Source organism: Pocillopora damicornis, chromosome 4 (assembly GCF_964200805.1).
Source record: "Pocillopora damicornis chromosome 4, jaPocDami1.2, whole genome shotgun sequence".
NCBI lineage: Eukaryota > Metazoa > Cnidaria > Anthozoa > Scleractinia > Pocilloporidae > Pocillopora > Pocillopora damicornis.
The window spans coordinates 15,319,698-15,332,573 of record NC_142673.1 but is presented as its reverse complement, the minus strand read 5'-3'; the positions used below and the strand labels follow the sequence as shown (position 1 = coordinate 15,332,573).

At 41.2% G+C, this 12,876-nt stretch overlaps 2 protein-coding genes across 2 annotated transcripts; one reads left to right on the top strand and one right to left on the bottom strand.

Annotated features, from left to right (window-relative positions):
• The first annotated feature begins 1,201 nt into the window (after nt 1–1,201).
• On the top strand, nt 1,202–9,685 carry LOC149046973 (uncharacterized). Its single transcript, XM_089202938.1, has 5 exons — nt 1,202–1,446; nt 1,538–1,618; nt 3,538–4,351; nt 4,644–4,730; nt 9,220–9,685. Exons 3-5 carry the CDS (start codon nt 3,688–3,690, stop codon nt 9,543–9,545), a joined length of 1,077 nt encoding a protein of 358 aa, XP_089059064.1. The 5' UTR covers nt 1,202–1,446; nt 1,538–1,618; nt 3,538–3,687; the 3' UTR covers nt 9,546–9,685.
• Nucleotides 9,686–9,743: 58 nt separating this feature from the next.
• LOC149046972 (uncharacterized) lies at nt 9,744–12,022 on the bottom strand. Its single transcript, XM_089202944.1, has one exon. The coding sequence runs from the start codon at nt 10,718–10,720 to the stop codon at nt 10,064–10,066; it is 657 nt and encodes a 218-aa protein (XP_089059070.1). The 5' UTR covers nt 10,721–12,022; the 3' UTR covers nt 9,744–10,063.
• Nucleotides 12,023–12,876: the final 854 nt, after the last annotated feature.

Genomic DNA, 12,876 nt, shown 5'->3' with positions numbered 1-12,876 from the left:
ACTTATTCATGCATACGGTTCACAATTATTTGCGGTCAGTTTTCCTCAGTTTGTATGATTCTCATTAACCAGTATGATTAGATTTGCAGACTAAACCACCCCTTATTTGATTTAGAATAATAAAGTAAATAGTGCATGTCGGTTTTCAATTCCTGATGGATGCTACTGGGCTTCACTTCAACTGAGAAATTTGCAATCGCTTACTACAGCTCTGAGGCCCATACCGTAAGAAGCACAAGAAAAAAGTTGATGATAGTGAGTCTTGGCTGAGACAAGAAGAATTAGAGAAGAATCTACGGTCCTCAGAAACGCCACTATTAAACACGAGACAACTAAGGTAAATTGAATTAAGTGGTATTTGTTTTTTTGAAAACTATCGTTCAGATTACAAGATACGCGAATTACTCTCCCCACCGAATTTCAGTAATTATATTATAATAGTAACAGTTTCCAGGATCCAAGGGGAGCAAAAGAGAGAGCAATTTTCTGTGTTGTCTGGTAAGGCAACGTGCTGGCTTTATACTTCTTCCGGCGTGATAACGATAATGATGACAACGATGGTTAAAAAGCACTGTCCGCTATTAATGATGATCATCATAGTTAAACAAATCTCAGTTATAGTCCTGAAAATAATCTAAATCGGCTTCATATCGCCAGAAGTCAAAGTTGCTCACACTCATTCTAAGGTTCGTGCGATTTTACGACGAATTTTCAATTCAGGTGTGTTGCGCGCGCGACTTTTGATAGAAAAAACCTGCACGCGCTATAACTTAAAAAAACGTGTCAGCTGAATGAATCAAATCTCTATCATTTTGCATACATTCTTGGGAACTGCAAAAACGACTTAGAACAAACATTCTAAATATAGTGTTCATTCCGTGCAATGGGGCATTGACAAAAGGTTCTGGTGGAGAAGACACCTTATTTTATACCACTGATGACGAGCAAAAAAGGTCATATGGTACCCCGGTTAAAAATATATATTGATAACTTTATTAATTAATACCAGTTCTAATGTAAAGGAGAAAGTTATGAGATAAAATAAAAATTTTCTGTACCACGAAGCATGCCTCCACTGTTTAGGCTGGGAGTCCTGAAGCTTTTTAAGTATGTATTCGAATATCTTATGGCAATAAGCCCGCCGCCCACCCCCCACCCCACCCGCGCTATACCATTTTCACTCAACGGCTGGTCAGCGGTCACGTTTATGAGGTAAACATGGCGATCGCTACCTGAATACCGTTCTTGTCGATCAGAAAATCAAAATACCAGCGTGATATTGCCTCCAAGATGAAGCAGTTATGTTATTTGATTCGTACTTCACATTCGAGTCGAAGCTTGGGTGGCACAGGTTATTTCTTACGGTGGAATCGACTAGGGGAATTCGAACACTAGTTGTAGTGTTTGAATTGTTGGAAGAATTGGTCGCTCGGGGATGTAGGAATGGTAAGTTCAACGAACAGTTTCAAATTTTGCCGCTTGAATTGAAAGTAAAGTTCATTTGAATTGCTTTCGTATGTATTTCTGACGGTTTTAGATCTACCTGCTTGATTTATATCTGCTACGCTCCATATTGACAAGTCCCTGGCGGCTAAACTTAGAAATTGCCGAAAATTAGGTAAGTTCACGGAGTTATAAAGTTTTCGTAAAGGTCGAGCCGCAAATTTTTTTTCTATAGTTACCTTTTCTATAGCACCTACTTCCTAGCTATGTTAGTTGGATCAGTTAAGAGCGCCTCACTTTTTCAAAAATTTACATTGAATTTGATCGGTTTTGGCATGTGTGACTTAAGCGAACAGATAAGGTGTCATTCAAGTCTTCCTGTTTCCTTGATTGAAACGTGATGTTCACGAAAGTCGCCTCGATGAATAAGATAGAGTTAATATACATGGCTTTGGTATTTATTTTTTGCTAAGTTCCGTAGTTTTTTGTAAATTGTCCTTCAAAGTTGTCATAAATTAAAGTCTTGAAAAGTGTCACGACAAGCCTTCGCTCGAGTGAAATTTAATTTCCGTAAAACTCTGAAAGATAAAGAGATCCGATCAAACGGATTGTGGTTTTAGTATAGGTACATGAATGTCTTACAACACACAAGAAATGAGCGAAATCCGTGTCTCAAGCAGAATCGACCGGACCGCTCTTACAGAGACACTCTCTTAAGTTTTCTTCTATCATGGGTATTAGTTCCTTGGTAACACTAGAGGGATTTAGCAAGAGGGTGGGAACGTCATTTCAGAATGGGAAAGTGCACAGATAATCTAGACATGACTCTATTTCGACTTTTGGTGTTAGTGTTGCCATTCTCCCCAACAAGTTCAGGACGTCATTTCACTGGTTTTCCCGTCGTGATCAAAACAGCTGGGATTTGTGTAAATTGTGCTCTTATAAATGAGATAATGCTGTTTGGAATGATTTCAGAACTCATTTCCAGAATAACCAAGTCCCTTTCTTTGTTTTATTTGGTGTGTTTGTGAAAATTTACCACTACATTTATTCTGGATTCCCAAAAGGAAACATGATTGTTAGCAAGCCATCCAAGATTTCAGGGCTCAGGTTGCTTTTAATTGAGCAAGGCTCTAAACAATGTAAGGGCTTTCCTTTGATAAATTTCTTTAACCCTGAATGAAAACTCTACAAATGGGATGCTGTTAATTTCATTGTAAATTAATTCATCGATAAATTAAACTTGCTTCATGTTGAAGTTTGTTAAAATGAAATATCACAAAGTTTACCTACTGTATTATTCAGTGTTATTTGTTGTCATTATCGTTTTTAACGTAATTAAAAAATGTTCTGCAAATTGGAGGCAGAGATAAAAAATTTGAGAATAGCTCGGGTTTGCACTTTTAATGTCCTAAATTTTTGATCAGTACTGGTGAAAACTAAGACAAGAAAGTCATGCCCTCCCTATGAAAGAAAATGACAATCAACTTGATTGTAGCATGGCTTTCTAAATCTACTAATTTGATTCAGACTTGATCAACTTTATTCTTAAAAGGAAAAAAAATTAAACAACAAAAAAAATAGAATGGGAACAAAGTCTTATATTATTCCTAAGTCTAGCCGTTTTGTTGGTGACTAGTTTGAGTACACTTCATTTGCTCATGGTTAAACAGGAACTCATCATATAAAAAATTTGAGAATAAAATATCAAAATTTGATAGATGAATCAGCAGACTCGAGACTAAACTGGGATGGAATAATTTCAAAGTCTAATCGCCCATGTGGATTCATATTAACAACTTACATGCAGCATCTACATATATATGCTCTGTTTGTGCTTGTTACATAACTCTCAAAGAAGATAATTTTGTTGTCCTTAGGATGGTCTTTAAAACTGATAGTTCAAAGGTGATGGCGATCTTAAAAGAGCTGGGGTTAGGATATTTAAGAACAAACACAACATTGACGGTCCATTGCAACGGCTGCTATGTCACTTTTGAGACACAATGAGACGACGTTCTTGACTTAGTTTCTTACCGATATTTTTGCTGTGCACGTCATTGTCAACTGACGTTCCCGTCCTCGTGTAAATAGGGAACTTAAGCAACGGAGGTTTTCGGGGCGACGGCGACTGGAGTGGCAGAGGGAAGCTGGGACCGATGTAGCCGTCGCCTCCCGCCAAATTCAACTGTTTAAGCGGCAAGTTCATTCAGACGGCGACGGAGTGGCTTTCCAAAGAAAAAAATGACTTCTTTTAAAGAAACGAGAGAATTAACACTGCTGTGTTATGCTGAAAATTTACTTTCCGATGATGAATTTCTCGTTTTATGGGAAAACAATCAGTCAAGCAACCCAGATTTTCCTTGGGACAGTTATGGTCCGTTTGACCTCGAAAACATAGATGAAGCCGAATGCAAAGCAGAATTTCGCGTAGAGAAAAGAGATCTTCCTACACTAAGAGAAGTACTCGGGATTCCACCCACTTTCAAATGCCCACAGAGGACTATATGCGATGGAATGGAAGGACTGTGTATGCTACTAAAACGGTTAGCTTATCCTTGTCGTTACAGCGATATGATCGCGCGTTTTGGAAGACCTGTTCCTGAACTGTGCATGATCACGAACCGAGTCATGGATTTTATCTATGATGCACATGGCCACCGAATCACTCAGTGGAATGACACTATACTGAATCCCAGATTGCTTGAACAATATGCCACTGTCATCACAGAAAAAGGAGCAGCTCTAGACAACTGTTTTGGCTTTGTTGATGGTACCGTACGACCGATCTCCAAACCAGGAGATATGCAGAGAATCGTTTACAATGGGCACAAGAGAGTACATGCTCTCAAGTTTCAGTCGGTTGCCATACCTAATGGGCTCATTGCCAATATATTTGGCCCTGTGGGTAAGTGCCATTGAACAATATTACTTTAATACTGTTTGCAAAAATAGGGGTAGCATTGATTTGAATAACCTGATGCAGTTTTTAAAGGACATGGCTAAAATTTAATGAAAAGTCATTTGCCTATATATGGCAGTATATAAAAAGTACTGCTTGATCTTAGAAGTTTGGAGCAAATGTAAGAACAAAAGATCACTACTATCACTTCTGTTGCTGTATATTAAAATTAGGAAGCTATAGGTTGAACTATATAGTAAGTACCTTAAGTTTATTACTTTGTTTTTCTTTACTTTAGAGGGTAGGAGGCATGATGCAGGGATGTTGCATGATTCTGGGCTACTTCACAACCTGGAAGCCTATGCCTACTCAGCAACAGGGCTACCTGTTTCAAGATCCGTTTTTATCAACCATTCAGTAGCATACAGCGTTGTAAGACAATACAGATGTAACTCGATCTCAGTCTAGTTAGACATTGATGGCGCATGTAATCACGTACATATTGTAACATCCTCCCTTTTTTTTTTTTTTTTGGTGAAGAATAGCTTGGAAAAAGAGAAAAAGAAAGAAAGAAAAAAAAAGTAAAATTAACCAATAAAAGTGTCAATGTCAGTTCAGTTCAGAATCAATGCCATAGGACAAAATCTATCAGCTGGTGAGTTCGACATGAGAGGATCGGTAAACGAGAACACTGAACCCTATGATAACCGCGAAGAAGGATTTAAAGTCACGAGTCTAGTCACGGATATAGTCCTTGAGGTATGCTGGGCTCCTCCTGACACGCTCTGACCTCCGACATTGTTCCGGGACAGTCACCTCTTCAGGGTGTGGCTCGTGAGGAGCATTGCTCTGGTCAGGGGTAGACGCTGCGGTTGTGGTCGCCTGTTCATCTGCGCTGGCCATATCCAGTTCTGGCGCTGTGATGGTGGGTTCAACTGGTGGTTCAGACGTTTTCCGCAGGTGCTGTCGGTTTCTGCGGTAGACTGCTCCGTTGTCCGTCTCAACAGTGTATGATCGCTCGTCGAGTCTTGCAGTGACTTTGGCCTTGCGCCAAGACTTATCTCCAAGTTTGAATGGCTTCATTCTAACAACATCGCCTTCAGACAAACTGGGTAAATCCTTTGCGGACCGGTTGTAGTACTTGGCTTGGGCCTGCTGGCGCTGTCGCAGCTCTTTCTTTTCCACTTCCAGGTTTATGGTCCTGGGTAATAGTAGGCTTTGAGTGGTAGGAAGGAGTGTTTTGGTCCTTCGGCTCATCAGGCGTTGTGCTGGGCTGGTCGTTGTCCCTTGTGTCGGCGTGTTTCTATAGTCGAGTACGGCGAGGTATGGGTCGGTTCCAGCCCTGATTGATTTCTTCAGAATGCGCTTGACTGTCTTCACCCCAGACTCAGCCTTGCCATTGGCTTTGCTATTTCCAGGGCTACTGGTAAGGTGCTCAAAATCCCATTTTCTGGAGAATTCAGCGAATTCGTCACTTGTAAACTGTGGCCCATTGTCACTGATCACTTGATCAGGTATACCGTAGCGAGCAAAGTGACTCTTTAGCTTCAGAATGGTGGTGCTGGCTTTAGTGTTCGGCAACCTGTCCACCTCCCAGAAATTGCTATAGTAGTCGATGGTGACCAGGTAGTCTTTGCCATCAAGAGTAAAGATGTCTGTGGCGATCTTCTCCCAAGGACGGGATGGGACCTCGTGGGACATTAGTGTCTCCTTTGGGTGCGTGGTGCTGTCGAGTTCTCTACATATTTCACAGGCGGAGATGTGGTGCTTCATTTCCGCAGACATGCCTGGCCAGTAGATACATTCACGGGCACGCCTCAGACACGCCTCTATTCCAAGGTGGGACGAGTGAATCTTCAGCTTCATATCTGCGCGAAGCCTCTTTGGCATCACAACGGAATTTCCTTTGAAAATCAGCCCATCTTGTACGGTCAGTTCGTCACGCATACTGAAGTAAGGGTGTATCAGTGCTGGAGCATGCTCCTTCTTCTCAGGCCATCCTACAAGAATAGTATCTCACAGCTCTCGCAGACACTGGTCCTTCCGAGTCTCTGCTCTTATTTCGTCTAAACGTTGGTCAGATATGGGTAGATAACGGACCATGTTGACTGATTCGAAGTCATCTACTTCTTTTCCGTTGTAGGGCAGGTAAGCCCTTGACAGCATGTCAGCCAAATGCATGTTCTCGCCACGCTCATAGTGCACGGTGAAATCGTATTTCTGCAACCTCATCATCATTATCTGGAGGCGTCGAGGCGCTCGAGCGAGTGGTTTCTGTAGAATCATCTCCAGTGGCTTGTGATCACTTTCGATGTGTACATGTCGACCAAATGTATACTGGTTGAAACGCTCAAGAGAGAAGACAATCGCCAGCATCTCTTTCTCTATTTGAGCATACCGGGTTTCTGTGTCGGTAAGGGAGCGACTCGCGTACTCTATAGGCTTGCCGTTCTGAAGTAATGCTGCACCAAGGCCACTCTGGCTCGCATCACACTGTATGGTGAGGTCTAGGGAAGGGTCGTAGTAACGTAGAACAGGCGCTTCTGTTACTAGCCTCTGCACGTTTTCAAACGCCTGGTCTTGTTACGAAGACCAGTTCCATGGAGCGTCCTTCCGAGTCAGGCGACGAATCGGTTCCATGACTTCAGACAGTTTCGGAAGGAACTTGGCTAGATAATTGACAAATCCGTTGAGGCGCTGAACGCCCTCCACATCTTGTGGCTTTGGCAATTTTGTGATCGCCTCTACTTTGGCAGGATCAGGCTTCAGGCCCTTGTTCGTCAGGAGATGCCCCATGAAATTTACCTCGCTCATCCTCAGCTTCATCTTGTCTGGGTTAAGGACAATGCCGCGGTTCTTGCACCTTTGTAGGAGATCTCGGAGACTCTTGTCGTGGTTTGCAGTGGCTTCTTCGTCGGTCTCTCCAGTGCCATAAATGAGGATGTCGTCCGCGATGCACAGAATACCAGGTAAGCTTTCCAGTGCGTGAGTTAAGTGCTTCTGGAAAATCTCGGACGAGGCGGAGAGACCGAAGGGCAAACGAATCCATCTGTACCTTCCGTAGGGTGTTGCGAAGGTCGTGAGTACGCTGGACTCAGGGGCAAGGACACAGTGCCAGTATCCCGACTTGAGGTCAACTGTCGAGAATACTTTTGCTTTTGAGAGCTCTGGGAGTATGTCCTCAAGTACAGGAAGTTGATATCTTTCTCTCTTCAGGGCAGTGTTAAGTGGCCTGGGGTCGATACAGATTCTCAGCGCTCCAGATTTCTTCACAGCCACGGCAAGACTGCTAACCCATGGAGTGGGTTCATCGATTGGAGCTATGACCTCCAATTGCTGTAGTCGATCCAGTTCTTTCCTCAGTTTCTCTTTGAGTGACGTTGGGACACGGCGTGGAGGTGCGACGACGGGAGTTGCGCCTTGTTCGACTTCAAGGTGAACTGTTCCTGGTAGTGCTCCTAGCTCTCTTTGGAACACCTCTGGGTAGGCCGCTACTATTTCGTCAGCCGTCTGCACGCTCTTAACCTTTGCCCTTGATCGTTCAGGTGGTTTTGCGATCGTGAAGTTTTGAGTGTTGACAGTAATTAGGCCCATCTGTTGAGCTGCCTTTGCTCCAATGAGTGGGGTCAGTTGTCTATCAACGACAAGGAATTCCACCGAGAACTTCTTCTTATTCTTTGGATTGTGGAGAATTAATCGACAGGAACCCAGTGGCTTTAGTGTTGTGTCGTTCCACATTTGTAGTGTCTTTGTGGTGGGCTCAAGCTTCTTATCAGCCACAAGATCGGCGGAAATGACATTCACCGAGGCGCCGCTGTCTACTTGAAATTTCACTTCTGCCTTGCCCACAAGCATCTCAGTGTAGATTACTCTTGGGTAATCATGTTCTTGTGTAACAGCGTGTATCATGTCCGGTCGTGCAACAATGCTTGTAATGTACTCCATGTCGCTGTCATCGGAGGATTCATCTCTCAAGTTGTACACTTTTCTGGTCGGAGTAGTGCAGGTTGTTGCGAAGTGATTTCTGCCACCGCACTTCGTACATTTCGCGCCCCACGCTGGACACTTTCCTTTTTCGAAAGGATGTGCTTTGCCACAAAATTTACAGGTCTTCGCCTTCCCCGCGCGGCTTTTCCTAGACTTGTCATCACGGCGGCTGGAAGGCGGGTGTTTATCTTGCACAGCGTGAACATCTTCGTTCTGGGCGCCCGAGATCGTTTTCAATTGCAAATTTGTTGCTTCAGAACTCTTGCAAAGATCGATACACTTCGCCAGGGTAAGACTCCGTTCTTGTAGAAGCCGTTTGCGAGTGCGGTGATCTTAAATGCCCAGGACCATCCCGTCGCGAATGATCGAATCACGCATGCAGTCACAAAAATTGCATGTTTTCGCTAGTGTGCGAAGGGCGGTGACATAAGCATCAATGCTTTCGTTTTCCTGTTGAGTTCTGGAGTTGAAAGTGTACCTTTCAAAGGTTTCGTTCAGTTCGCCGATGGTGAATTCGTCAAACTTTTGTATTATCTTTGCCAGGTCATGTCTAGTTTACCAGGAGGCATTATCCCGGCCATCGCGCCAAAAGGCGGGTGTTGCACAACTCCCAGTTGTGTTAGGGTCTGTTGCGAAGAGCCAGGTGGTGGCGCTTCAGGCGCCGTTTCTGAGTCGGACATTACTACACCAAGATGATTTCAACTGTTTTCGACTCCGTAAGTGGTAGGCGGAGGATTCGTTATCCCACCGCTGCCACCATGTTTCAAGATCCGTTTTTATCAACCATTCAGTAGCATACAGCGTTGTAAGACAATACAGATGTAACTCGATCTCAGTCTAGTTAGACATTGATGGCGCATGTAATCACGTACATATTGTAACACTACCGATGTGTTTGTATGGCGACCCTGCTTACCCCCTAAGAGTCCATCTTCAGGGGCCATTCCGGAACCCCCACCTTACTCCCTTGATGGAAGCATACAACAGTTCAATGAGTTCAGTAAGGGTGTCTGTAGAGTGGTTATTTGGAGATATCATAGAATATTTCAAGTTCATGGATTTTAAAAAGAATCTCAAGATAGGAATGAGCAGCATTGGAAAGATGTACATTGTTTGTGCACTTCTGCAAAATGCTTTGAGTTGCTTGTATGGCAACAATACTGCAACGTTTTTTGACCTTGAGCCTCCCACCCTGCAAGACTATTTTGCATAGCTGATGTGTTGAAGAAAAGAGAACTTTATCTTATGAAATTTTATAATTTGAAACAGTTATGGTATGCAATAACTTGGACATTACCTTTTGAAATCTGAGGAGCAGCCCCTCCCAATCAGCTGATTTAAAAAAAATGCATATAAACCTATCATGGTCAAGGGTTGTTGGGTGTAGCAGACTTTGTGAGGCACAAAATTTCAGACACTTGTTATAAACATATATTCAACATGTACAGTCCAACAATTTTAACCAATAAATTAACAACAAAATGTTTAAGCCTTATTTGTCTTTTTTCGTACCAGCTTCTGCATGAATGAGAAGCCACCAAAGTTTCCAAGAGGCATTTATCATAATAAGCAAATTCAAATGATTATAACATGAAAATGTAAACATTTCTTTCATAAATGCCATTGTCCTATGAAAGTTAATGAACATAAATTCAAATCTCTCTCTGTAAAGTGCCATTCAAAAAGACACCATTGGCTAACAACAACAAATTAAGTTACAGTAATTAACAGTTAATTCCTCTCTTTAGGCAACATTTTTTCCATGAGGGTGAGCAATGCTTGATTCATCTGCTGTTGTTGCTGTAATATCAACAGTGTTTGGCTTTGTTGATCTTTCCTTAACTGTAGCTCTTCCTCTCTCAGAGAATGTTCTAACTTTGCTTTTTCTCTGAGAAATTCTACTGCATCACTGCCACTTCTCCTTTTTTTCTTTTTGGCTCCTTCCTCTCCATCCTCTCCACCTCTTTTGCTGGTTTTTCCAAACCGTTCCATAGCCTTAATCCGTATTTCTTCTGCTGCCTTTTTATCAGCTTCAGCTTTCTTCTTTCCTTCTTTATCACTGTCAATAGCAGCATCTTCTTTTCCAATAAGATCTTCAATGATCTCATCAAGTTCTCCAACCTCAGCATCTATTCCAGTTGCTTGGATTTCTTCTGACATCCTTCTTTTATACTTTGTGCGTAACAGTGTCCAACGATCGCGACATGACCGTTTTGCAACTTTAAACTTTGGGTAATCCATTGCATTTAAATTACCAGCAATAGAATCCCATAATTGACCCCTTTCTGGAGTGCCCTTTTTGTACTGAAAAAGATCACTGATTGTCATTTCATCCAGAAGAGCCTTGTCATGCTGCTTTGTCCATTCCATCACTGTTTTAGGTAACATTAAGACAAAAAAAGATTGTTTTGTTTATTTGTGATTGATAGCTGCACATGCAACAGAGAACAGAAATAGGCTAATTTAAAATTCTGGTGCAATTGTCTGGTTGTCCATCAAACATAAAAATTTTACCTTACAACAATTATTGTAAAAGTTCTAACACAAGACATGAAAAGCTATTTTTCAGTTGAACGAGGACAAGAATAAACCCATAGCAACCATTTATGGCTAGATCATTTGCATATTTTTGTGTCGTAAGAATTAAAATTCAGCATTCCTGCATGCGTAATTAGCAATGAATTTTAGAAACTACAGCATCTCAGAATTTCGTTGGATTGAAAAATCTTTCAAACTTCTGAATGGAGAAAGTTCCAACAGATGCAGTAATATCGAATTCTTAATTCTTAATTTGACACAAATTCGCTGTTTATTACGCATGCATGAATACTGAATTTCGAAAACTGAATAACGAAAGCTAGAAAGTTTATATAAATAATCGATCCATTCATGGAGTCTTGGGCTGGTTCGACCGTAAAAAAAAAACATTTGTCATAAAAAGACAATTCAATATCCAGCTGTGTACTTTGGAAAGCTCCCTCAAATCATAAATGTCCGTTTAAAGAAAAGTTCAGTTTATTGGAGGCACTGATTTCTCAAGAAAATATAACTCGCTTTCCAAAGGTTTTTAAAAATGAACTTTTCACTGAATTGCATTAAAATAACATTCTCGTGAAATTAGCGAGACCAAGCAGTTGTAACATGTTTACATATTTATACTTATAGCTAAACCTTTCAGTATTAGTAGAGAAGTGAACTATCGCAATTCGCTGTAAACTACTGTTTTCCCGCTGAAAATAAATAGAAATGGTCAAAGAAATGAGTTCAAAGTACACCCTGGCTGAATATTTTTGTACAAATCTACAGACAGATTCACTTGTTATTCTCACTTACGATTTTGTGCTTGTTGAGTGGACCATTATATGCGATTAGCTAGAAAGAAGAGTAACTCACAAGTTAGGACGAATTTAAGGCAAAAAAGAACAGTTAAATCGAGCTAAAAAGTCACCTGTATATTAACAATGAAATCAAAAGTAAGATTTCGAAAAATAGCATTTGTTAGAGGTCACAAAAATGACCAAAACAGAAAACTAACACTCACGTTTTCACCACAACGGCAAACACCCGCTCTTCACGTCGTCGACGTCCCTGCGACGGCTGGGAAGTTGGCTAAATCATGCGCAGTAATGCACGGGTCATGACTTAACTTCCGGTCTAAGTCGCCGTCGCCCCGAAAACGTCCATTGCTTAAGTTCCCTAATCACTCTTCTGACAAAACATGAGGTGGCCATTTTGAAATTAAGCCCCCTTGCTGTAATCACCTGGCACAAGTTGATTATAGCAAGAAATGTCACAATCCTCTACCAATCAGAGTGCACACATCTTTATAATCACCACAACAGTGTTACAGATATTTTTTATCCCCAGCTTTATTCTTCACAGCTTTCAGTTAAAGTTTCCACTGTTTGGAAATGAATTGAATATTTGGGGTTGCACTAGTAAAGGTTGGAGCAAACATGGTATAATTATTGGGGCAAAATCATCTCAACTGGTGAAAACTGACAGGAAAAAAAACTTGCAAAAAGAAAAATAAATTTAAACTAAGAGTTTCAAATTAATGTCTTTGACATGTCATATAGCTTTGGTAGTCCAAAGCAAGATGGAACAAACAGCAGTAAGAATTTATCGTAAAGAGAAAGACCTTAAATCTTTCTTTGTCATTATTTTGCAAAGCAACTGTTTTTGGTACTTATAAAACTTTGTTAAATGTGCAATAGCAAGCTGCATGCAAAGCTTGTGGAAGTGATTTGGCTAAATAAGGGGAAATTAGGTTTTCTCTCACTAACCAAGCTGGCCCTGGAATGTAGGGGGAGATTATATTAGTGATCAGGCCATACTCAAAAGAAAACAACTTCTAACTGATAAGCTTGAGTATCCTCATTACTATTTTGCTGGATAATGTATGGGTATTGTAAGGAGAAGTTACATTTTAATCATTTCTGGTAGTCAAGGGGTTAAATTAAATATAATGGTAAAAGTTAAAAAATTTTTTTCCAAACTCGGAGCTACAAGTTAAAACTTATGAAATATTTCGTCCGTATTTC